This window comes from Galleria mellonella, unplaced genomic scaffold (genome assembly GCF_026898425.1).
Source record: "Galleria mellonella isolate WM207_F2 unplaced genomic scaffold, CSIRO_AGI_GalMel_v1 utg213, whole genome shotgun sequence".
Classification (NCBI taxonomy): Eukaryota; Metazoa; Arthropoda; class Insecta; order Lepidoptera; family Pyralidae; genus Galleria; species Galleria mellonella.
In genome coordinates this window covers 5,134,211-5,159,059 of record NW_026442039.1, presented here as the reverse complement: position 1 = coordinate 5,159,059, position 24,849 = coordinate 5,134,211, and the positions used below count along the sequence as shown (strand labels likewise).

The window sequence follows — 24,849 nt, the reverse complement described above, 5'->3', positions numbered from 1 at the left end:
TTTTTTGTCGCTAACGTAAAAAAAGGCAAGAGTTAAATTGATAATGTAAATAAATATAATAGATCCATGATATTTATGAATCTGTCTTTTTGTGAAATTGTTTAAAAATAACCAATATTTTTTTTGCCATTCGCAAATCTAAACAACATTTATTACAAAACATTTACAAATTATTTATATTACTTAGCACGAGTCTAAAAAAAGTATAATTAACATAAATATGTGAAACATATAGCATGATTACATGACATTTTTTTACACAATTGGTTTTCATAGATTTGGAGCCGAATTAATTCTGATGATGCAGTGAACGTTCTATATAAGAGCAACCTCTCAATAAGCAACATTCTTTCTATTTTATTTATTTTACTCAGCATAATTAGTAAAAGAAATAAGTAAAACTATTTTCCAGACGGTAAATATTTTTATACTCCTTTTTTCCTATAAGTAAATTTATTCAATAATTTTTTTTTTATTGAAATTGGTTGAAATGAGTTGCTTACATACAGTGTTCATTGTATTTGGTACAGGGATACCATGACTCGCATCTCTTTCTTTTCCATTCGTTTCTATTTACAGTAATCTCATTAGTAACTCCCTTTCTGGCCATAGCATCTATCAAACAGTCCATACATCTCTTTTAGGTCTTCCTCTACACTACACTCTTGGAGGGAAAGGGATTGTTAGTAACAGGGTCTAAATGACTCATTGCCAGTGATACACCCTATCAGGTCGACCTCCATTATCCCCTACACTGGAAACCATCGTGGTTATATATATATATATATATATATATATATTGTCATGATGGGTATGATATTATTATTACTGACCTATATAGCCGAGTTCATCCTCACCTATCATGAGTGGTCTCACTTGTGCCCTGCCAGCTTATACGGATAGCGCATGCAGGGTTACTATTCCATTATCACCCATTAAAAAAAAAACACTAAACTCTACATTTATTAAATTATTTTTTATATATATACTATAGTTAGTTATACTATATTATTATTACTTTTCGACTCTCAGCTTATATAGCCGAGTGTGGGGGAGATTTAAGAAAAGTAAATGGACGTCCAGACTGCTACTGAGTGGATGAGTGGTTGACCGCTGAATAGGCAACCCTATACAAGTGTGTACATATATATATATATATATATATATATATATATATATATATATATATATATATATATATATATACATATATATTGTACAATTTTCATTTGACAAAATCAAAAAATCTAATTTTCCTTTGAACAGTCGAATAGCACACAATTAATTAAGCGCACGCGCTACAATTAGCACAATATTATCAAGATCTATCACGGACGTGATACAACGTTGATTGCCGTATAGTATCCAATTACGTGACATCTACTATAAATGTATGTGTATCTACTATATGATAACAATGATTTATGATACACATACAAATGTTGACAAGATACTGTTGATTAGACATGAATGAATAGGACACAGATGTCTTACAAGATCCAGAGAGAGACTCAGTCACCGAAATGGGTAACTTGGTCTCATTTATTAATTATGTTAATAAGCAGCTTAATTGCAATTTATATTCTGTACCATAATCAAAATATATCTTTTTTTTTTAAAACACAGGGGGCAAACGAGCATGCGGCTCACCTGATGGTAAGTGACTACCTCCGCCCATGATCACCCACAACACCAGCGGCATTGTAGGTGTGCTGCCGGCCTTTTACCTACCCCTGATTGCGTATCTTGTAAACATATAACGATAGCGGAAAATTGTCCAATATTTTTTGTCTCTCTTCTTTTTTTATATATTTTGTATTAGGTAGTTGAAAGCGATAATACAGCGTTTGTTTGTTTCTACATTACTATTTAGAAACTAAAATTACTATTATGAATTAGATCTATATACTGAACAATAATAGCGCCGTTTGTCAGAGAAAAATGCGTCTAATCCATATAGCTATTAAGAAGCAATCGTGCTATACCGTTCAATATTTACTCACAAAGTCAATGCTTGTTAAATAGGTAATCAACCTACGGTTGGTTTGAGCATTGCAATTTTAATATGGTTCCCAACTAAAGACCTTCATATAACAATAGTGGTAAATTGCAACGCTTAAGTGCCGTCTGTCTCAATTCCCATAATAAAATCCGCAGCGATATCGTATCGAATCAGTCATTGTAACGATTCGTATTCTCGTCCTTGACTTGTGTCAATTGTCATCGTCCAATCACAATGTCATCGAATCGTGTTCATATAAAATTTAAATTATAAATAATTTATTAAAAAATATTTTAATATAGTTACATAATATTTTAATTATATAATATATTAAGTATAATCGTGTTCTATCGTACTGTCTTTATATAAAAATTATTCGATGATATTGTAATCGAGTCACTTATGTTAGAGCTCTTTTAAATAAAACTGCGGCGTCATATGGTGAGAATATACGGTCGGAATCAGTTACGATGTCCAGAAATAAAAAAAAATATATTACATGAATATAGGACTTATTTTATACAACCTGCCAATGTAAATATACTAGTTTGTATATATATATATATATATATATATATATATATATATATATATATATATATATATATATATATATATATTTAAAATAAAATAAATTTAGAGAAATGACACCTCAGTGTCGGCTCTGCTATTTAGCTCACTGGACGCCTTTTTCAATCAGCTGCACACTTGGATCAAAATAGTCAAAATTTGTCAAAAAAAATAAACGAAAAACCGGCGGTTCTAGTGATTCTCGAGCTTTTTAAATTCATAACACAATTTGACGCGTGCGACATAGTAATCCTGCTCTTTAAAGAGAATAACATGTTCAAGTTTATTGTCATGAACGTGTATAACCACTATTTACGACGATTACGACGATGCTGGCACGAAACCGTGTTATATCACACGTCAACATGACAAATAAAAAAAAAGTACTCACCTAGGGACACAAATGGAATGGTAGATGCCATGGTTCCTGAGTACATGGATGAATTCAGGCAACGTCCGGCATGCGCCCATGATGCTGAAGGCGGCGAGCGCGCTGTTCCACACGAGCAGGGTGCGCCGGAGTTCAAACCTGGCAACAAATTGCGATTGAAAATTAAGTAAATGCATTCAAACATCTAGACAAAAGAAAAATCGATATTATAATTCATGATCATCATTTCAGCCATTATCTGTCCACTGCTGGACATAGGCCTTCCCCATAGACTGCCGTAAAGAACGGTCCTGAACTTTATTATTATTATCTTATTTTATTTTTATTATCTGTGTTTATTCTTTAATCACGAAAAGTTTGTTTGTGTTTTAAAACTTAGACTTACGGGTTTGTTCATTGGCCACAAGAACTCAGATTAACTACTCCTCTCCATTCTAAGCAAGAGATTGTCTAGAAGAAATAGCTATTTAGCAATAAGGCCGCACATCATTGCCTCTTTACCTTGCTTCTTGTAATGCTGCTTTTTTTTAAAGTTTTCAATAACAATGTATAAGTACAGGGAACAATAGTTTTTATTCATTAAACACTTTCATTATGTCATTATGTCATTGCATAATTTTTGATGTGAAATTTGGTATTAAATATATATATTTGAATAAACAAGTTAAAGTGGCAATCGGCTGGTCAAATAGCTCGAAGAGCCGACAACCGATGGGAAAGAAAGGTTCTTGAGTGGCGACTCTAAATACAGTATAGGACGACCCCCCACTAGATGGATTGACGACCTCAAATGCGTTTCAGAGTCAGCGGATGCAGGTGGCTCAGGACCGTTCTTTATGGCAGTCTATGGGGGAGGCCTAGTGTAGTTCAGTAGTGGGCCGGATAATGGCTGAGATTAATGAAATAAATAGACAATTATAATGCAGTATAACGCACGATAACTGTTAATCAACAATAAAAATACACATTATCAATATGTTATCAAATATTTTTAATATAGTATTTCATTAAGTCGATTATCTAATATCTTTATTACAAATATTAATAAGTAATTACATATCTAGGTGTCTGATATATTTACATATACGAATATTTATGACATCGTTAATAAATAAACAAGTAAACAAACAAATAAAAGTAGTAAATAAATAAATAAACAAATATCTTTGAGTAAATAGTTCATAAGAGTGTTGTTACATTGATTTTTACCAGAAGGAGACTTTGTACAAAAGGCGTTTGCTTGGGAACCTCTGTCCGATTCAACCGTGAAACAATTGTGTTTGCATGGCTGTGTTTCGGTTTGAAGGGTGGGATAAGTGAATTTACAGGGTACAGAGGAATAACACCTGAGTCTTCAGGAATGAAAATGCATGGGAGATATCACGGGCGAAACAATATACTCTGTTATGTCCATGATACTGCTCACATCTTTAAGCGATGGTTATCACTTTCCATCAGGTGGGCTGTCAGCTTGTTAGCCATTGTAAATTGCATAAAAAATAATTTATTTAGTCCAATCTGTTAAATCCTTATTTGTCGTAGTCCAGTTTATAATTGGCATAATTGGTAAAAAATGTTGACATGTTATTTTATCAAAAAATAAAGGAAAAACCCGAGCAAAAAAAAAGTTAAAACGAAATTATTACTCTATCGTCTATTTGATTCCCAAATGACTCAATTCAATAAATGATAAAACACGATAAGATTTTTTACTAAGTATGGCCAAGTAAATAAAAACACATAAGACATATTGTATAAAAAAACGTGGAAGTCCCTATTCTTTTCTCAGTGAAAATTTATTAAAAATATTTTTAATGCATTCTTTAATACAACTTATAACAGAGAATACTTTTAGATTCTTTAATTGTTCACTTAAAATCGCGTAACAATAATGGCGTAATCGCCTTGTGGCTCTTACGACAAATCAAATATGAACATTAAAGTTTGTAAAGATGGGTAATTACGTCAAACAATCACGCGTAATCCGCTGAACTGTTTAAGATGAAATTTTATACAGAAATAAACCCTATAACCTACCTTTAGATTAACTATAGTGTACATTTTACCATAATTAATGTATACAACTAATTAGCATATTTTTTCAAAAGAACATTCTTTGTACAAAAGTCGTTTGCTTGGGTACCTCTGTCCCATTCGTGTTTCAACCGTGAAGCAGTTGTGTTTGCATGGCTGTATTTTAGTTTGAAGGGTGGGATATGTCAGTGAATTTACAGGGTACAGAGGAATAACACCTGAGTTCTCAGGAATGGCAACGCATAGGAGGTATCATGGGTGAAACAGCATACTCTGTTATGTCCATGGTACTGCTCATGTCTATAGGCGACGGTTACCACTTTCCATCAGGTGGTTTCCGTCAGCTTGTTTGCCATTCTAAGTTGTAAAAAAAAAATTTTGAATGTGTGAATAAACGTTATCAGAACATGCCGCTATTTTACGCCTAGTTTAAATTTGTCTATAATTATATTATCTATGTACTATACAATCCATTTATAATTAAATAATCTACCTACATGACTATTTATATTTTAATAATTGATAAATACGTGATTAATAATAGTATTTACAGTTAAAGGTCTGTTTAAATAAAAACAAATGATAGTGCGTGGGTAATTAGTAATGATAATTGATAACCTAATGGCATTAATTGTCAGTCATAGGTTGGCTATTAAAAACTCAATAATACGATATCAAATCTGTGTGAATAGATAAGTTCACAACTATTAACCGACTTCGATAGAAGGAGATTTTCAATTCAATTGTATCTTTTTTGTTTGTTACCTCATAACTGCGTCAATTGTAAACTCTTGATTTTTTTTATATCTGAAAGCATATACTTACAGATTGGTCCCGTAGAAATTTTATAAAAATCGGTTCAGTAGTTTAGTTCTTAAATCAAAATTACTGGTTTTGCTACTATTCTTTTGTGGAATTCAATCTTAAATTATAAATATAAAAAAAAATCAAGCGTTTACATTTTACACAATTATTTAAGATTTTGTTCCTAAAAAAAAAGCTATTTAATCTTTCTTTGTTTTTCGTAATACAACGCAGTTATAATCGCCCGTAAAAACAGTACTTTGACGACCCTTAAATTAAGCAGTGCAGACGACAACTCTAGAATATAAAATCCGTATTTTTCATAATAAATTTCATAATAAATCAAGAAGTATGGTCACAAACCAATCGTTTAAAACCTATATTCTCGATAACCCAAAAGAACTGTAGGTGACAACCCTAATAGTAATGCCTAAGCGTAACAGTAATGGCAAATATGAAGCCGTAAAAAGAGAACGCCGTCTGTCAGCCGCCGCCGTCGCCGTCGCCGCCACTGCCGAAAGCAACAGGTTCATGAACTTGGACTTGCCAGCTCACGAATGTTACGATCGGTGTGGAGGACGCCAAGCGTAGTGTTAACGACTCGCTCTACCTGATTAGGTCATAATCGTCGGTAAACTAACAAGATATAAATCCTTACCATTCGTAATTCCACTATCATTTTATACTAGCTTTTATCTGTGACTGCGTTTGCGTTACCGGGATATGTACACTGACCAGGAAAAAAACCCATATCCTTGTCTAAACCATTTGATACATGTGTACCAAAGTACATAGTGATTGGTTAAGCTGTTCAGGCACTAAGAGTTTACAAATAAACTCAAAATTCATTTACGCGTTTATAATAAAAAAAAAAAAGGTTTTCCAAGAGACTACAACATGGGTTTTTTAAAAAAGGAATAAAGAAGTTTCTTCAGGGTCGGTAACTTTACTATTACTTTATTTCACACAATTTATTATATTTAGTGGTATAAAAAAAGAAAAAAATAAGCGAAGGTTTGGAAAGACTACATAGGTTGACGTATTGAAGGAGTGCCTAATAAAAAGCACCTATAACCGCCGAGCGTGTATGAATGTATATGATAGAATATGGAACACAATTATACTGCAAGCAAAGTTATTACATTCCATGGAATAAAAACTTATAGTGTACCTACCTGTTAGTTTTTAAATATTATAATTAATTTCCAAAGTACTGTACTCGTTACATTGTAATAGGACTATAATTTAGCACCTAATAGTGTTTTTCATACTAATTAACTCGGCTGGGTCATTAGCAACCATGTTTGAATTGTCACGCCTAATTTAGAACGACTAAAAAACAATTTTTTGGAACAACTTCCACAAGAAATAGGTTTTAAATGCGTTTAAAATTTTCTATTTATATTATGCGATTATATTGCTCATTTTTAATCGATTTGGCCAATTTTTTTTCGAGCAAAACGATGCTTGGTTTGAAACAAAACCTACTTGGGTATATAGCCCATGATTCTAAATACAAATATTTTAAACGCATTAGTGTTTACAGTACATTTCGTAAATCAATTTACCTTTAACAAAATACCTATTAAATGCCTTCACACTTATTTCAAATTCAGAATGTAGTTAGTTCACTATCGGAACGAAGCGAGGAATAATCGTGAATGTTTTTCCTTCTACAGCGAATAACTGATGAGCAACCGTCTAAATGGTTCAAAAAATAAGTTTGCATACACAGTGTTATAATTTTTTACTGATTGTACCCAGATTGCTAAGGTTAGTATCAATATTCGTTAAATACATTAAAAATATTTGAACAAAAACGAGTTTTTACATAGACGCAAACTACTTAAAGTAGCGACGAAACGCTCGGGTTAATACTCTTTAAACAAATAGAGTTCATCGACCCTTATATTTCTAATTAATCTTAATCCTTGCTTGGGAATTCAAGGCGGCGGTGTTTAGTTACCGCAAATTATATCACGTGCCATTTCTCAATGATTTATCGCGATAAAGGTAAATAACGATAAAGTCACGATAACACGTGAATCACAACATGTAGTGTATGATAATCAAGTAAGACTCAGCCTTAGCATAGACTGACTAGAAAACACAAGATTCACATTTCAGGACAAAAATACATTTAAAAATATTATTATTTGATAACGAATGAGTCATACCACGGGTATTCCGTCACTTTCTATCATTTGTGCCATCATTTTTCTAAGTATATTTAAATATATTGTAAGTATTATAAAAAATAATAATTATACATTTTAAAATCCGCATATATATATATATATATATATATATATATATATATATATATATATATATATATATATATATATATATATATATATATATATATATATATATATATATATATATATATATATATATATATATATATATATATATATATATACAACATTAATTTTCGTCAACAATCGTTTCAAAATTAATTTACAAACTCTATCAATTACAAATGGCAAATGTAAAATTGGCAAACATATCTCATATATCGTCATAAGAGAGGCAACAGTGGACGAAGAGAGAGAGAGATCGCATAGAATGCAAAAAAAGTTAACAGAGACAAAGAACCTTGAGAAATCTTTCCCAGTATTCATAAAGGAACTGAACATAATAAGGAACTGCAAATGACAAGCTTTCAAAGTCACGTAATCTACAAGCGCTCCGAGCGTAAACTTATATCAATCGTATAAATGTTACACTCATTCATTATCAACATTGCTAAAGTAGGTCCTGATATTTCTAGAATGAATAGTAGTAGTATTTCAAGCGAATTGAATACAGTTGCGGTGCATGCACAACCAGGTCTTGAAGACTGTTCTAGACGCGCGCCTTACAAACGAAAGTGAACTAGTTTCATCATCGCTACTGACGAGGAAAAATCACAGCACCCTTATGCAAAACATTCACAGGTTAATTGCACACGATCGTGCAGGTTAAGTAACATTAAGGTTATCGCTCCGATGGATCTATCTATTGGGATGCTTCTGAGGAGGAGATTGTTATTAATGGACTTTTTTTAATGGACGATAAAGATAGCTCCGCCCGCGCTAATGGTATACACTGGCGGGGCACCAGTGAAAGATGATAGGTGAGAATGAAAGCAGATCAGTTAGTCCATCGTGATAAATTCCACAAGAATTAACCAGAGATGGTTTCCAGGGTTAACCGCGTGGACTGACAGGGTATATAGATAGTAATGGAATTGGTAAATCCCTAATAATGGAGATTAATAGTTCTATTGCTAACAATATATATCAGGTTGAACTTCATACATGGGTTTGGAAACTATCGTAATTAATCACAATGGGACCAACTGAAGTGACTTCATCATTGGTACTCTGCCAGCGTATACCGACAGTGGAAGCAGGGTTATCATTACATTTTCACCACATTAATACAAAAAAAAAACTGAGAAGTATAGTTTCATGATAAACATCGGAGAAGATGTTCAATCTTTTAAAAGTCCAGGACACTCTGGATGAACTAGTTACTTGATGAGTATAGTAATTATTTGGTTAGTATCGTTTATTGGTGTTACCATAACTATGTGTCGGATAACAATATTCGGAGACTACCACCGAGATAAAAGATTGCTCCTGTTATAGAATTTACAACTGCAACAATATATATACGACGTATCAGTGTTCTGGACTGTATACATACAGTCGTTTTTATATATCACGAACGAAGCAAAGGTGCTCTTTACTCCTGTAAACTTTTAATCATACGCTGCTATTACGATGCTCTCCTAGTACTATAGGAGTACAAAATCTACTATGCCTTGTACAGTGAAGCAAACGCTCGTTTCTGTCATTTTGGTAGTCTAAAGAGTAAATATTGAAGGCAAACTCTGATACAATTAATCGACATTGACTTATATTGAAAATCGTTTGCATGGCTAACAGTGTATAACTGTGTCATTCGTATTTCTGCTGCCAAATAGCTGTTGAAATAAAACATACAATAACACAGCTGCGCTTGCAAGTACTGTTTCGGCTTGAACAGCAATGCAGTAAAATTATAGGATATAAAAGCATGTCAGGTTCTCAGATAAGATGAACGAATAGGGGATATGAGTTTTATAGTTTATTCCGTAAGTCTATGGTATTCTATATAAAAACAGGTAACGGTACCGGCTTCTACTTTTTATTTATATAGGTGATGATGGAGTTGTAATCCCGTCTCAGCTATCGGTATTCGCTGACGGGTCACCAGTGAGGGATGATACGCGAGGATGAAGGCAAGTCAATTAACTCATCGTGACGAATTTTACAAAAATTAATCACGATAATTTCCAGGGGGAACTGCGTAGAGGTTGACCTGATAGGGTATATTGCTACAATATGACTGCTAGATCCTCATTACTAACAATCTCTATATCTAATCCATTTATTATATTTCAATACAATTCTCATCTAATATTAGGCCTAAAAATTTTGTTGCTTTATTTTTGTCAAGAGTTTGATCTCTATATTTTATTTAAAGTTTTAGTAGCTGTCTTATAATTTGCAAACTGAATGCATTTTGTTTTTGTCAAATTTTAATTGTTATATTCTAGCCAATCACCTACTTTTTTCAAACAAATATTTACTTTATCTTTATAATTCAAAATTCTTTTATTATTAAGTATTATCAATGATATATCGATAGCAAACAAAACACAATGGTCTTTTGTAGAGTTAGGCAAGTCATTAATGTACAAAAGAAAAAGAAGTGGCCCCAAAATACTTCCCTGGAGGACTCCTGTGTTATTATGTTTAAGCCTGGAATGAAATGATTTTGAATTATGGTTTTCATTAATTATATTTATTTTGACACACTGATATAGACTGGTTAAATAATTTTCAATCTATTTTAGTGCTGGACATCTAATGCTATACATTTCACATTTATTCATTAATGTTACGTGATCAATTAAATCGAACGCCTTTCTCATATTCAAAAATATCACGGGGACAGCATTTATTATTATCAATATTTTATGTAGAAATGACTCGCGACTAGACATTTCTATGTACAAACAATAATCTAGTCATGCATGTGATGACGCATTGTTTTTTTAAGTATATAACAATACAGGATAGTAATTGCAGCGATTAAATGATGTAAGTCATAGAAAGACCTAGAACCCGTTAATGAAAACTGGTTTAACGGATCATCAATATTCACATTTTAGGGATCCTTATCCACCTTGTAATAAAGATTAAATCATCTTGTTAATAATCTATACTTATAATAAATCTGTAGAGAAGTCAATTCTGTACATGAAATATATTTCCAAAATAACTAGCCCTGTGATTAGTGATCGATACTGATGCCAAAAATGCAATCAGTAAAATTTTTGTCTGTCTGTTTGTCTGTTATAAAAACAAAAACTACTCGACGGATTTTAACAAAACTTGGTACAATTATTCTTCATACTCCTGGGTAGGTTTAAAGTATACTTTTCCTCACGCTACGATCAATAGGAGCAGAGTAGTGAAGGGAAATGTGTCTGTTACATCAAAACCACTGAACCGTGAGGAAGGACATGGGCTACTTATTTTACAAAAAACGACGGAAACGCGGACGAAGTCGCTGGCAACAGCTAGTAAATAATAAACATGATCATGACTATAATCTTTGATGGGGTAGTTAGTAGCATTTGTCGACGGTTAAAACTATGAAGAACATTCGACAAGTCCATATTCCTTGAGCAAAGTTTAATTAATTTTGACCCAAAGTGGCAAGTGGCACCTTCGTCGCTTTTGAAACTACTAACATTTACTCGCGGTTTGGTCTACGTGAGCGTGATAAAAAGTAGCCTGTATATTTCTCCGTCTCATATACCAAATTTCATAGTGATTGGTCAAGCCGTTAAAGCTATTTAAATTAAAAAAAAAAAACAAACTCACTTTCACATTTATAATATTAGTAAAGATGTATATTTTTATAAATCCATATCAATTTGATAGTTTAGCTTTGATCACTTAAGAAAATATTTATTACTTTAAAGTAGTAGGCATATCTCTCTATCTGTACACACAAAATTTCAAGAATTCAAGAAACAAAGATTGCATGCATCTTGGCCCTAAGACAACACATGGGTACTGGGGAGGTATTCCAGTGGAGGGCGCGTAATATATAGCTATATCTATATTCTGGTCTAATAACAAATCATATGTTAAAAGTCAGTTATACACAGTTTTTTTTTTCTATGATTGAAAATGGTATGGTAACCCCGCCCGCGTTAACGGGATACGCTGGCGGAGCACCAGTGAAGGGTGATCCATGAGAATGAAAACAGGCCAATTAGCCCATCATGATGAATTTATCAGGAATTAACCATGATAGTTTCCGGGGGAACCGCGAGGAGGTCGACCTGGATGGGTATATTGCTAGCAATGGGATTCTCGGTGTCCATCACTAACAATCCCTTTTCCCCCTTGGCTACCCAGTTGCGACACAGTATATTCTATCATATAGATAGATAGTGTCGTTAGTAACTTGTATTAACCTTCAATTATGGAATACATATAAAAGTTTTCATTAAAACACTTGTACTCTTGTTATAAAAAAAAAAAAAAATTTATACAACTTAGAATAGTAAACAAGCTGATCGCCCATGATACCCCCCATGCGTTGCCATTCCTGAGGACTCAGATGTTATTCCTCTGTACCCTGTAAATTAAAAATATGACTACGGAATTCTGTGTAGGGTTAACATAGTTGTGGTCAGTTTGTAGGTAGAATTTATAAACAGAACCTTTGATGCGGAAAATCCACTAACATACGATATTTCATTGAAGTTGTGCACGCAATGAACTTGCTGCTTATTGCTATACATAATATCATTGTTTGCGATGTTACATTATTTCTAATCAGGCGGCTTTACCCGTGTTTTTCTTTTTTTTTTTTGTTATATCAGCCGTCAACTGTTCACTGGTGAACTAGACCTTCCCCATATGGGACGTTTTGCCCGTAGTTACCACGCTTGGCAGTCGGATTGGCAACAGCATCACACACGCTGGGGGTTGTCAGGTTGACTTCCATGCGGTTCTGGAAACCATCATGACTAATTTATCTCAACGATAATTCGTCACGGTGGGCTAACTAACCTTTCATCCTCACCTATCATCTCTCACTGGTGCCCTGCCAGTGTATAGCGATAGCACAGGCGGGGCTTTTACCGCGCCATTTTCATCCATTAAAAAAAATTACCTAAATTTACTTTTCACATGCGAACTATTCACATGCACGAGTAGGTATGCTATCATTGCTATAGGCATGTTTACTTCCGAGTATAAATACTTAATTACGTTCTAATATCATCGTTTAGATTAATGGCCGTCAAGCAATAGTTACCTAGCAATTGTATTGAAGAAAAAATGCCATATAACTTACGAAGGGTCGATTAATTCAATTGCTCTCCATTATCATGAAACATGTATAAGAAACAATGTTAGCTATAAACGAGTACAATATTAGTAATATAATAAAATTATAAGTGGACGATGTCTGTACATGGAGAATATTTAAAAAAAATTGATGCCAGGTATTTTGAAAGAAGCAATAAAAGAAGCTAAAACAATATTTTTTAGTATTTCTGTCCGACTTCATGTTTTTCCCAGCATCACGTAGACTACTGCAGCAATGGAATGCAATTTTCACTGTTGTGTCCCTAAAGGTCTAATTTAAAAGCTGATGAAATTTTTATTTTACTCCATCTAAAAGTCGTTTATTTCGATTTTTTCTACATCTGTAATCCGCGAGTACGAAGTAGCGGGAAAAAAGCTACAGTGAACAGTACAAGTGTAAAGAAATCTAAATTTTCTTATCAATAAAATCTTGCTCCGAAAAAAAAACAAAAAAAAAAATGTAACCGACACAGGAGTGAATCGAATCAAACGCAAACCGAATTATCAAAATTGGATCCGCACTGGGCAAGATACAGAGTGATGTACACAAAGTAAAATAAATAAATAAAGTAACCTAACCTAACCAAATTACGAACCGTTTTCCTTTATTAGGCTCCTTACTAGTTTTTTCGTGCGACTTTTTCCGGGACATATGCATCATCATTTAAGACATTATCCGTCCACTGCTGGACATAAGCCTTCCCCATAGACTGCCATAAAGAACGGTCCTGAGCCACCTGCATCCAATGACTCCCTACAATGCATTTCAAGTCGTCACTCCATTTAGTGGGGAGTCGTCCTAAACTGCGTTTACTAGTACGCGACCGCCACTCAAGAAACTTTTTCCCCATCGGTTGTCGGTTCTTTGAGCTACGTAACCAGTTCATTGCCACCTTATCTTGCTTATCCTTCGAGATATGTCGGTTATTTTGAGACATATTAATTGACGGAATTTAAAAATAACTTCTATGTCCTTCTCCATCCCAAATACTGCATGTATACTAAATTTCCTTTACTAACCAAGATATTTATTTAGAATTACCAATGTCAGTTATGATATTTTGGATTATACTCTTTGTTTGAAATGTATAAATAAAAAAATATATTTAACTAATTTTACAAAATAATTCTCACACCGATAGAACGCTACATTACTAGCGGGTAACATAGACTGTGTTTTATTAAAAAAAAAAACCTGTGAAGCCAGGTCGGGTCGCCACTTTGTAATAAGGATTATTTTTTTATATAGATACTTGAATAGGAAACAATGGTAGAGTAAACACGCTCTGACGATAAAAAAAGTGGCAAGTGTAAATGATAAGGCCAAGATGATTAAATAAGTGTTACACGCAAACGCTGTATGATATGTAACAATAAATATAGATCATTACACGAATACAGATCGCTAAATTGATGTGAAATTCGTGACACAGAGTAAATGTTATCGATTTGGGTTATTCAAAAAATAAAAATACATTCACCAAAACAGTGGCAAAAGTGATTAAAAGGTGAATAGGTTAAAATACACTGGACTCTGTACCGCAAGTCCAAAATTGTGGTTTTGATTAATCTGTAATCTAAGATACCTAGGGTCACTTAACATGTTGTTTTCCCGTGAACTGAAAAACATATGTCAAGACTGCAGTGTAATTATATTAAACACTAAGCAAAAAAAAAACACAGATACTCAATATTGTTCTCTTTAAAAAAAAAAAATAAGAATAAACACCTTAGCAATAATAAAAAATTAAAAAATATACAAAATCAAATAAAAGGGAAGCCTCTGAATGAAAAGGAGTAAAACAGTCCAGCGAAAGGCATGGTAAAATCCCGTCAATTTTAAATAAATTTATTCGATATTGAATATAGTACGAATAAATCTTTTAAACAGTTTCCAAAATTACCACAACAAATTCGACATAAAATTTTTGAAAAAAATATCACCATAAAAAAGACAAATTTCGTTATAGTTATAATACAAGATTTTTCACTCTTAATCTACACTTATAAAATCGTTTGTCCTGTCACCACTGATCCATACTCAAAACTACTAAGTCCAGAGAACTGAAATTTGATATATATATAATATAATACAAACACGATATAATGCGCGCAAAGTCGCGAGCAAACACCTAGTACGTTTATGAAACTGAAACTGTCTGGATGAGATAAACCTACGCCTTTAGAGAAACGTGGACGGATAAAATGTTTTTGTTATACATATTTAGACTGAAGTAAAGTTGTTAAAAATCCTCAGGGACAAAGATTTAAGCCTGACAACGTGCATGGAATACTTCTTGTCGTTGACGGAATACATAAACAACAGAAATCTTTATACAATTTGCCGCGTACGTAGATTAAAAATCAAACATAAGTACTACATTATATAATAGAATTAAAGGGACCATCTATCACGTAACATCTTCTCAAGTGTATAGATGTAACAAAGTCGTAGTGAAAACAAAAAAGTAACTGGGACAGAAAAAGAGAAAATCGGCACAAACAAAATGATTTAATTTTGGTACTGTAACAGTTTACTATCGTAAAATAACTCTAAACATCTGCATAATTAAACTAAGCAAGTGAAAATATAATCATTTTATGTTTAGATAATTATTATAATTATACAGTTCACAAGCAGACAGGTGAACATAAAAATTTTATATATCATCATGAAGAATTTATTACCTTATTGAATCCACAATTTATAATATTAGATTATCGCAATATTGACCATTTATCTATATATATTTTTATTAGACGAATGAAAATAGAATTGTAACTTTGCCTGCACTATTGGTGGGATACTCGTAGGAGGGATAACAGGAGAGGATGAAAGCAGGTCAGTTAGTCCATCGTGATGAATTTCATAAGAATTAATCACGATAGTGTCCAGGGGGAAACCATATGGAGGTTAACCTGATATGGTATATTACTAGCAATCCTCACCAAATCGAGGCATATCATAACGTATCATAGAGTATTCTATGATGTTTTTTATCTCTATGTATGTATATTTATATATACATGCCGCCAAGCGGTCACGGCACAGAATGGACCACCCTTTTCCATGGATGTCGTAAGAGGGAGACTTTGTACAAAATCAGATTGCTTGGGTACCTCTGTCCCATTCGTGTTTCTACCGTGAAGCAGTTGTGTTTGCACGGCTGTGTTTCGGTTTGAAGGGTGGGATATGGCGTGAATTTACAGGGTACAGAGGAATAACACCTGAGTCCTCAGGAATGGCATGGGGGTATCATGGGCAAAACAGTATATGTGTGTACTATTATGTCCATGATACTGCTCATGTCAATAGGCGACGGTTACCACATTCCATTAGGGGGGTCGTCAGCTTGTTTGCCATTCTAAGTCGTATAAAAAAAAGGCAACTAAGGGAACTTCATGGTCGAGGGATGGGCAGCAACTTTACAAGTTAATGCCACCCTTATCACATCAATATAAACTCTATTCAATCGAAACACGACATAGTTTTATTAAGCGACTTTCAAAGGAAGAAATTCCACATTTATCTAAATTCCGCCTAATTAACATGTCACACGTTTACGTCTCTAATTCTTAAGTGATTTTCTTTTAACAATCAATAAGAATCACTAGCGTGTTAGTCCCATTTTAATTACAATTGAAATTGTCTTTTTTTTTTGCTGGAAAAAAAAACGCTTGTTGCGAAGCAAAATATAAACACATAATATTTACAATGTATGAATGTATTTACAATGTATTTATTATACCAAACAATTTTTTGCCGAGCTATATAATAGACTTGTTTGCATGTGCTTGATTTAAACAAAATTTTAAATTTTGTTTTATTCATGAATCCGTGCCAAAGTGTGTTACGTAACGCTGCAGATCAGATGCGGAGGCCCATTCATAACTGGCCTTACCTCACCCCACTCACTACACGGGTGGGCGTTACAGCCCAGACTCTGAAAGGGACTCCCACCCGTTCCTACCGTCACCGAGACGTTAGAATAACAATTACAAGCACTTTTCTGCGCCTTCGGCCGAACGAACAGTAGGATAGTATTTTTTAATAATATAAATAATATAACAATATACCCTGTCAGGTCGACCTCCACGTTGTACCCCCTGGAAACCATTATGCTGAAATCCAGGTATTCATCACGATGGGTTAACTGATCTATTTTTTTCTCACTTATCATCCCTCACCGATGCCTCGCCAGCGTATACCGTTAGCGCAGGCGAGGTTACCATTCCATTATTATACATTAAAAAAAAGTATCTCTTAATAGAACTTGATGAAAATATAAACAAACGACTAAATCGACCTAACTTTAAGACAGTCTACTGGTTAAAACCAATTAATTGTTTGAATGTTTCGATTTGTTTTTAATTTCATTAAGAAAGTTCTCGTGATAATTAAAAAAATAAACTTGGTTATCTCTTCATTATATTCTATTGTAAGAGAGTATTATTTATACTTATTAAGTATGAATTACGTCTTAAGCTTCCATTCACGTTGATGTCGTAAGAGGCGACTAAGGAAGGTTAATGGTCGAGGGATGGACAGCAGCGTCCATCTTTAAACATCATTAAAAGACTTAGTTGTAATTGGCATACGTGGAAGGCGACTTGGGCAACCGCAGTTAGGCTTTGGTGGTGTTTTAAGAGAGACGCGGCTACCTATTCCTCGACCATATACTATATATACATGAGAAAAAAATCTATCGAATACAATATCGTGTAACACACAAAAAAATATACACACACACACACACACACAAAAGAGAAGTTGTTTCAAAAGAAGAGTTTAGAGAAAGTTGTCCTTACAGAACGTGATTAATAAAAACAAATTTAAATCTTAATTGAGCAATTATCATTGAAAGTTGACCGTCGTGTCAATCGCGTTGACAATAAACCAATAAATTGCGTAATAACATCTAAGTAATTATCCCAAAAACTCGAGATAACCAAAACATTTCTTTAATTAATAAAAAATAAACATTATTTATATACCTTTGACAAAGATAACAAATGTTATCTGTAACGTTCTTATTATCATTTGTTTGCAAGGACTCCTTCATGATAAACCTTTTACGAATCTTCTCATGTTATAAAGGCGAAAGTTTGCAAATATGCCTATTATAATATGAATATATAAATATTTGGACTGGTTTCGATAACATTTGGTACACAAATTAACTATATCCTGATAATTTTTATACTAATTAACGCAGACAGAATTAGCGGATACACCTATTTAGTAATGAAGTAGGATCTAGTAATTGAGTCTATCAATCTGAACACAACGTTTGTTGAGAAAAATTCTCATAATCTTTGTGAAAATAAAGTCTAGAGAAACACGAGACTTCGTGTTTATAGTTTTCAATAAACATTCTAAGTATTTGACTTCATTCATGTCTTATGCTATGATAGTGACTTAAAAATCTTATTATAGGACAAGACACGAGTGGAGTGAAGAATTACTAAGAAATCTGTGTCCAGGCTTAAGAAAACTTCAAACTTTTGCTTACCGAAGTGTAGAAACGTACCAATTATCTGTCAATTTTCAAAAACATTTTTTTTTTAAATGTTTCTGACTAATTATTAAAAAAAAGTGCTATGTCAGTGAAATTCGTAAATCGTTAATCGTAAAATACATATATTACATATAAATCTACCATTAAAATCTTTGTACCTACTTCATATATTTTATTAAATTTCTTTAAATATATTTTTACATCAAAATTAAAATTAACAGCATAATAAGAATATTATTGCATGATTAACGTTTTAGTTCGTAAGCAGAACACTTTAAATAATCAATTATATATATAGAAAAATTGAAAATTTTACATTTTTTTTTAAATTATCAGTTAATTGCGAAGCCAAGTTGACATACTTCATTATAACGCATTCAAATATTTATAAAAGTTGTAATTACATTTATTTGACGACAAACGTGCTGATCATACAATGCTTAATTTGATTGAATGAACTTCGCCTTTTTCGTTGGGCATTTCGAAGCATAAGACTCTAATTTCATCCACGCCTCGCGTGAAGTCGTACTTTCCGTGCCACAGCTCCCTTACGCTCATGGATAAATTTTCGTCTTCTACTTCCCATTGCTCCAACTTTGTTACATCGGCCAGTTCTGGCTTATGTCCACCTACATAAGGCCAAACCTTATTCTTTATGAATAGTGCTTGTGCATGAACCTCCAACTATCAGTTATCGAGGTTCAAATTTCATACTCAAACTCACCATTTCCTTTCATAACAGTTCTACAAATTTACCAAATTTTCACTTTTTATAGTTTTATTTTCAATTATTGCGCTGGGCTCATAACCATTGTAGAGGATCACAGTGGAAATAAACATTTTTAGAAGCATAATGTATAATCACAAATATATTTTGTACGTACAGATACAAAACGAGAAAAAACAATTTGATGAGAGATTATAATATGAAAAAAATAACCACATATACATATTGCAAGAGACAAATTTACATATTGAAAATTTATGTCTTGCCATATGTATAGAAAGAAATTTCAATAAACACACTTGTATAAATATAATAATAATATATTATAGACAGAAGATAAAAACTTATTTTAATCATGTAAACTTTCATTTTGTATTAAATATTCAGGGCTGCTGAAAGAGAAAGCTAACAGAGTTAAGCTCGCCTGTTGTATATCTTTGTTCAAAATTAATTATAACAATTTAATTTTTGTGTACAATAAAGTAAAAATAGATAAAAGTTTATAATATTATTTATATATTGTATAACAAATAAATAGGAGACTTTATACAAAAGTCAATTGCTTGGGTACCTCTATCCCATTCGTGTTTCTACCATAAAGCAGTTGTGTTTGCATGACTGTGTTTCGGTTTGAAGGGTGGGATATGGTGTGAATTTACAGGGTACAAAGAAATAACATCTGAGTCCACAGGAATGGCAACGCTTGGGGAGTATCATGGGCGAAAGAGTATACTTTGTTATGTCCATGGTACTGATCATGTCTATAGGCGACGGTTACCACTTTCCATCAGGTGGGCCATCAGATTGTTTGCCATTCTAAGTTGTATAAAAAAAAAAAAGGTAAAATTTGTTTGTATATAGAAATCTCTGGAAATACAGAAGCTGAACCCATTTTAAAAACTATATTACTAATAGTAATAAAACTAAAAACTACCATAGCCTCAAACAATAGGAGTATCTCTCACAAAAAAAAAATATTACTAATTTTATGTACTCATATGCTTGTTTGTTATCTTCTGGTGTTGTTTCTTGGTGTTTGATCGCTTAACCAACAGTCATGAATATAGGGGGAAATTCGCATAAATATAGGGGGAAAGAGAAGAAAGGAAGCTACTTTTTACCCTTGCTACATAAACGAAATTGCAGGTAAAAACTAGTGCCACTGCAAACAGCTAGTAGATAAAAAAATGTTAATGAATGAACCACTTGAAAACATGCAATAATCGAAAACATTACCACCTCAATATTATACAATGGAATGATAATACTGACCTTAACATTCGTTGACAGATAATTGTGTAATTACATGTTGATTGATTACTTCAACACATCCAACATTCGTTGACAGATTAGAATAAGGGTTTATTCTGTTATATAATCCATTACATTACATATACATATATATATATACAGATATATATATACATATACATATATATATATATATACGAGGTAATTGTGTAATTACATGTTGATTGATTACTTCAACACATCCATTAAATAATCATTTCACTATTATGAATATTGATAAAGTTACATTAATAACTTTAACTTTCACATTGCATAATGCAACATATATACTTACTTTTTTTAATTGATAAAGTCATATGTATTATGGTTATATATATTGGTAAGACATTTTCATTTTGTTTTTATTTGTACACAAGTCTATTTAAATAAAGATTATATGTATTTTATTTTTAAAATTAAAATTTTAATTTGATTAAAAGGCAAGTTTCTTTATCGAAAGCATTACATAATGGATCTCCGAGAACTAAATGCAAACTAGTTCTAACTCTATTATTTAATTCACACTGATCCTTACAATAATAATTTTGATGTAATTATCAAACTTTAATATTAGTCTTAAATATAGACAGTGTTTCTAGATCATTAAAGCTAATATAACTTTTGAAATATTAAAATAATCCATAGTTTCCAAAACTTTTTACATTTATAGTTTCAGGCTAGCCAGCTGTATATAATATTGTAATAAAAATTAATTCCTAATAAGATAATGAGATTATTCAATAGCAATATCTAGGGTGATATTAATATTGAATAAACACTAGAGAATTTTTTATTGGAAATAATACTAACAGTGAAGTGGTAATCCAAAATTAATAATGTCAAAATGTAATGTTTTTAGAATTAATATATTTTATGACATCCTTTACCCAATATTTTTATTTATTGAAGTAATTTTTTTTTAAACATTTTTAATAGTTTTTTTTTTTATTTATTCTGTCAGTCAACAGTTTAATTAAAAGAAAATTTAATCTATATTAGACTATGAATGAGGTACATAATCAATTGAGTGTAAATGATGATTCTGATAATATGATGTAAATAATGCTCTTGTACAAGATTTTTTATATAGAAAATAAAAGATATAGAATTAAAATGTTTACATTAAATTTTTAGTTAGTTGGTATAAAAATTATTTTACTATGTAACACAAAAAATGGGATAGTTATATTAGAAACAATTTGTACAACTATTTTATAAAACTAGAGGTATTTTGTAGTTAATTAGCAATTAGTATTTAAAAATAACCATTTATGTATTTGAAAGGGAATAAAAATTAAATACTTTAATAGATATTGCAGTTGAATAATTAAACATTATTTTATTTGGTATATATACTTAAGTAAAAACTGAAAAAAAAAATTTAACATAGAACATCTAAATTTAAGTATATTTAGAAAAATTTAATTGCAACAAAATAGGTGTTAATCGAGGTGAATTTAAGTTAAATAGATATTGCATAATTTACTTGGTAGACAAAGAAAACAAAAAAAGAATACCTATACTGTCTAAATTTAAATATACTCAGAAAAAGTAAATTTATACAAAATAGGTAGGTATATATAATAAAAGCATTGTAAATGGTTAAATACTTTTGTTAATATACAATATGTTAAATATTTTAAATACATAATTAGTTGGATCTATCCAAAATAACATTATCATGTCATATTTTAAGTGTGATAGTTTGTATAATAATAAATAGATAAAATTATTATACTAATAAATTATAATAAAAATAAATTATTCAATAAGATATAAATAAATACTACTTAATTTGTTTAGAAATGCTGAAATTAATATTAAAATGTAGGTTCTGTGTCTAATTACAATTTGCTACTACTTCACACTAAGTTTTAATAATTGATAAAATTTTGTATATCTATGAAAAAGCTGTATATCAGACAGGAAGATGGTATTGTTAGTAATGGGGATTAACAGTTCCATTGCTAGCAATATACTCTGTCTGATAGACTTCCATATGATACCACTGGAATCTATCATGATTATTTTATGTTGAATTTGACATAATAAGGTAACAGACCTGCTTTCTTCTCTATTAAATCTTAACAGTGACCCACCAGTGTATACCGATTGCTCAGGAGAGTTTAGAGACTATTTTATAATTGTTTTTATTGGGTTTAGATTTATAAAGCATAAATATTAAACTTAAAATAAATGAAGGTAAATTGTAATGAAGATTAATTTAATAACTATATCTAAATAACAATATAGTGTTAAATGGTTTTATTTGCCACAGTTGTAAAGTTAATTTATATATAAATTAATATCCAAACATCCAGACTGTTATAAAATATATAAAATATATTAAATAAGTTCTGTTTCCTGTGGCCCTTGATTTATATATACATATCTATTTTATAGGAAAATATTTCCTTTATTTAGTTTATAAAGTCGTCAGTGGGCAAATTCAAATCTTCTTTTCCTATAAATTTGAGTCATGCCTAAAGAAAATAAGACCAAAACAAGGGGAAAATATCAACACCAATATGTTTTAAAAATAAATAAGAAAAAATACTGGTGTAGGACCAAAATTTCTACCTTGTTCAGACAATTAGAACCAGAAGTAGCTTAGTAGTTAAAAGTAGGCTTTACAGAAGAATTATGATCAGCATAAACCTATAACCATTGACAATTTATGTATAGGATATATATAGTAACATTCGCTCACCTGGGCCGATTCTGCATGTAGTATTGTCCAAAGAAAATGAAAGCCATGTAAACGCCAACATAGTAGAATGCTACAGTCCAGTTTTCTGTCATCCATTTTCTATAGTTATGATGAATAAATTCGTTTTCAAACTCGAATATGTACGAGTAATTCGGCGTTACGTCCAAATTGTAGTTAATTTTCGAAGCCTCCATTATAATTTGTTTAAATGTCCTAGACACTGAAATGAGCTGCCACAGTCCGATTTATCACCTCTATATCGCCACACTGATCATCACAATTTATAGGATTTAACCTAAAATTATTAAAAAGATACGGAGTCGCGCTATCTATATCACAGATGACAAAAATGTCAATATTTCGAATAAGAGGCGAACCGTACTGCTTTAGTGAGACTAATTTGTGTAATGACCGCGATATGTGTTCAGTTTGACTATTTATTCGGAGCGACAAGGCACCGCCGGAGACCGAACATACGCTATCGCGATCCGTCACTCTGATAAATTGAAAAAATTAAATGAACCCGACCAGAGGACTAAACGGCGCCACGCTGTTTCTTGAATTTTATTCATACTTCTACAATTTCGGATCATTTCTGACAGTTACCCCTCTCCACCCACCTCTCACTCCATAGATTAGGCAATGGCATTCTCTTTCTAGATTTCATTTATACGATATCATAGATTAAGAATAATAAAATTTATAGATTCTTATACTCAACATTATTAATGTCTACTGATTGCATAGAAAGAAATAATGATTTCAAATAACTAAAACTAAAAACGAAAACTGAACCAGTTTTTAGTCTAATATTTTTAAATTAGAATGATAGAATAACAGTACATCTATTATATATACAATATCTATGCTATATATTATGGCCAAAAGATTTAATCACAGAATTATGTGTTTGTGAATTTAATATATGTAATTAAAAAAATAGATAGGTACCTACGTAAATGAAAAGAACTCAATATATTATAAAAAATAATTAAATCTAAGAACAAAATCTGCCAATGCAAGTAATTATTATTTGTTCTTGTGAATACAAGTAGCATTCCTTTATTTAATTACATTTATACGATAATAAATTTAGCAATTCCAAGCTATAAAAAAATTACCGATTTTTATTGCTTTTGTATGTAATTGTTGTCTTTTCTTCGGTAATCATGTAACCTTAGATTATACATGTAAAGTAGTATTTAAATGAAATTCTTTATTGTTATAATGTCATACTAAGGTACCATAGGATAAATAATGGTACTATAGCATAAGAATAAAGACTAAGTAGAGGTACACTTCCGACAATTTAATAATAATTCCGCGTTCGTAATTCGCTCCGTCTGCAGGAATTTAATTCATTTATCAGCGC

At 31.7% G+C, this 24,849-nt stretch overlaps 1 protein-coding gene across 1 annotated transcript in view; it reads right to left on the bottom strand.

Moving 5' to 3' along the window:
- LOC113511911 (elongation of very long chain fatty acids protein 6) overlaps positions 1-24,064 on the bottom strand; it is a 52,149-nt gene extending 28,085 nt beyond the window's left edge. The window contains 2 exon segments of the mRNA XM_052894497.1: positions 2,964-3,101; positions 23,478-24,064. Coding sequence (XP_052750457.1) covers positions 2,964-3,101; positions 23,478-23,671 — 332 coding nt within the window. The 5' untranslated portion in view covers positions 23,672-24,064.
- Between the last annotated feature and the right edge of the window lie 785 nt (positions 24,065-24,849).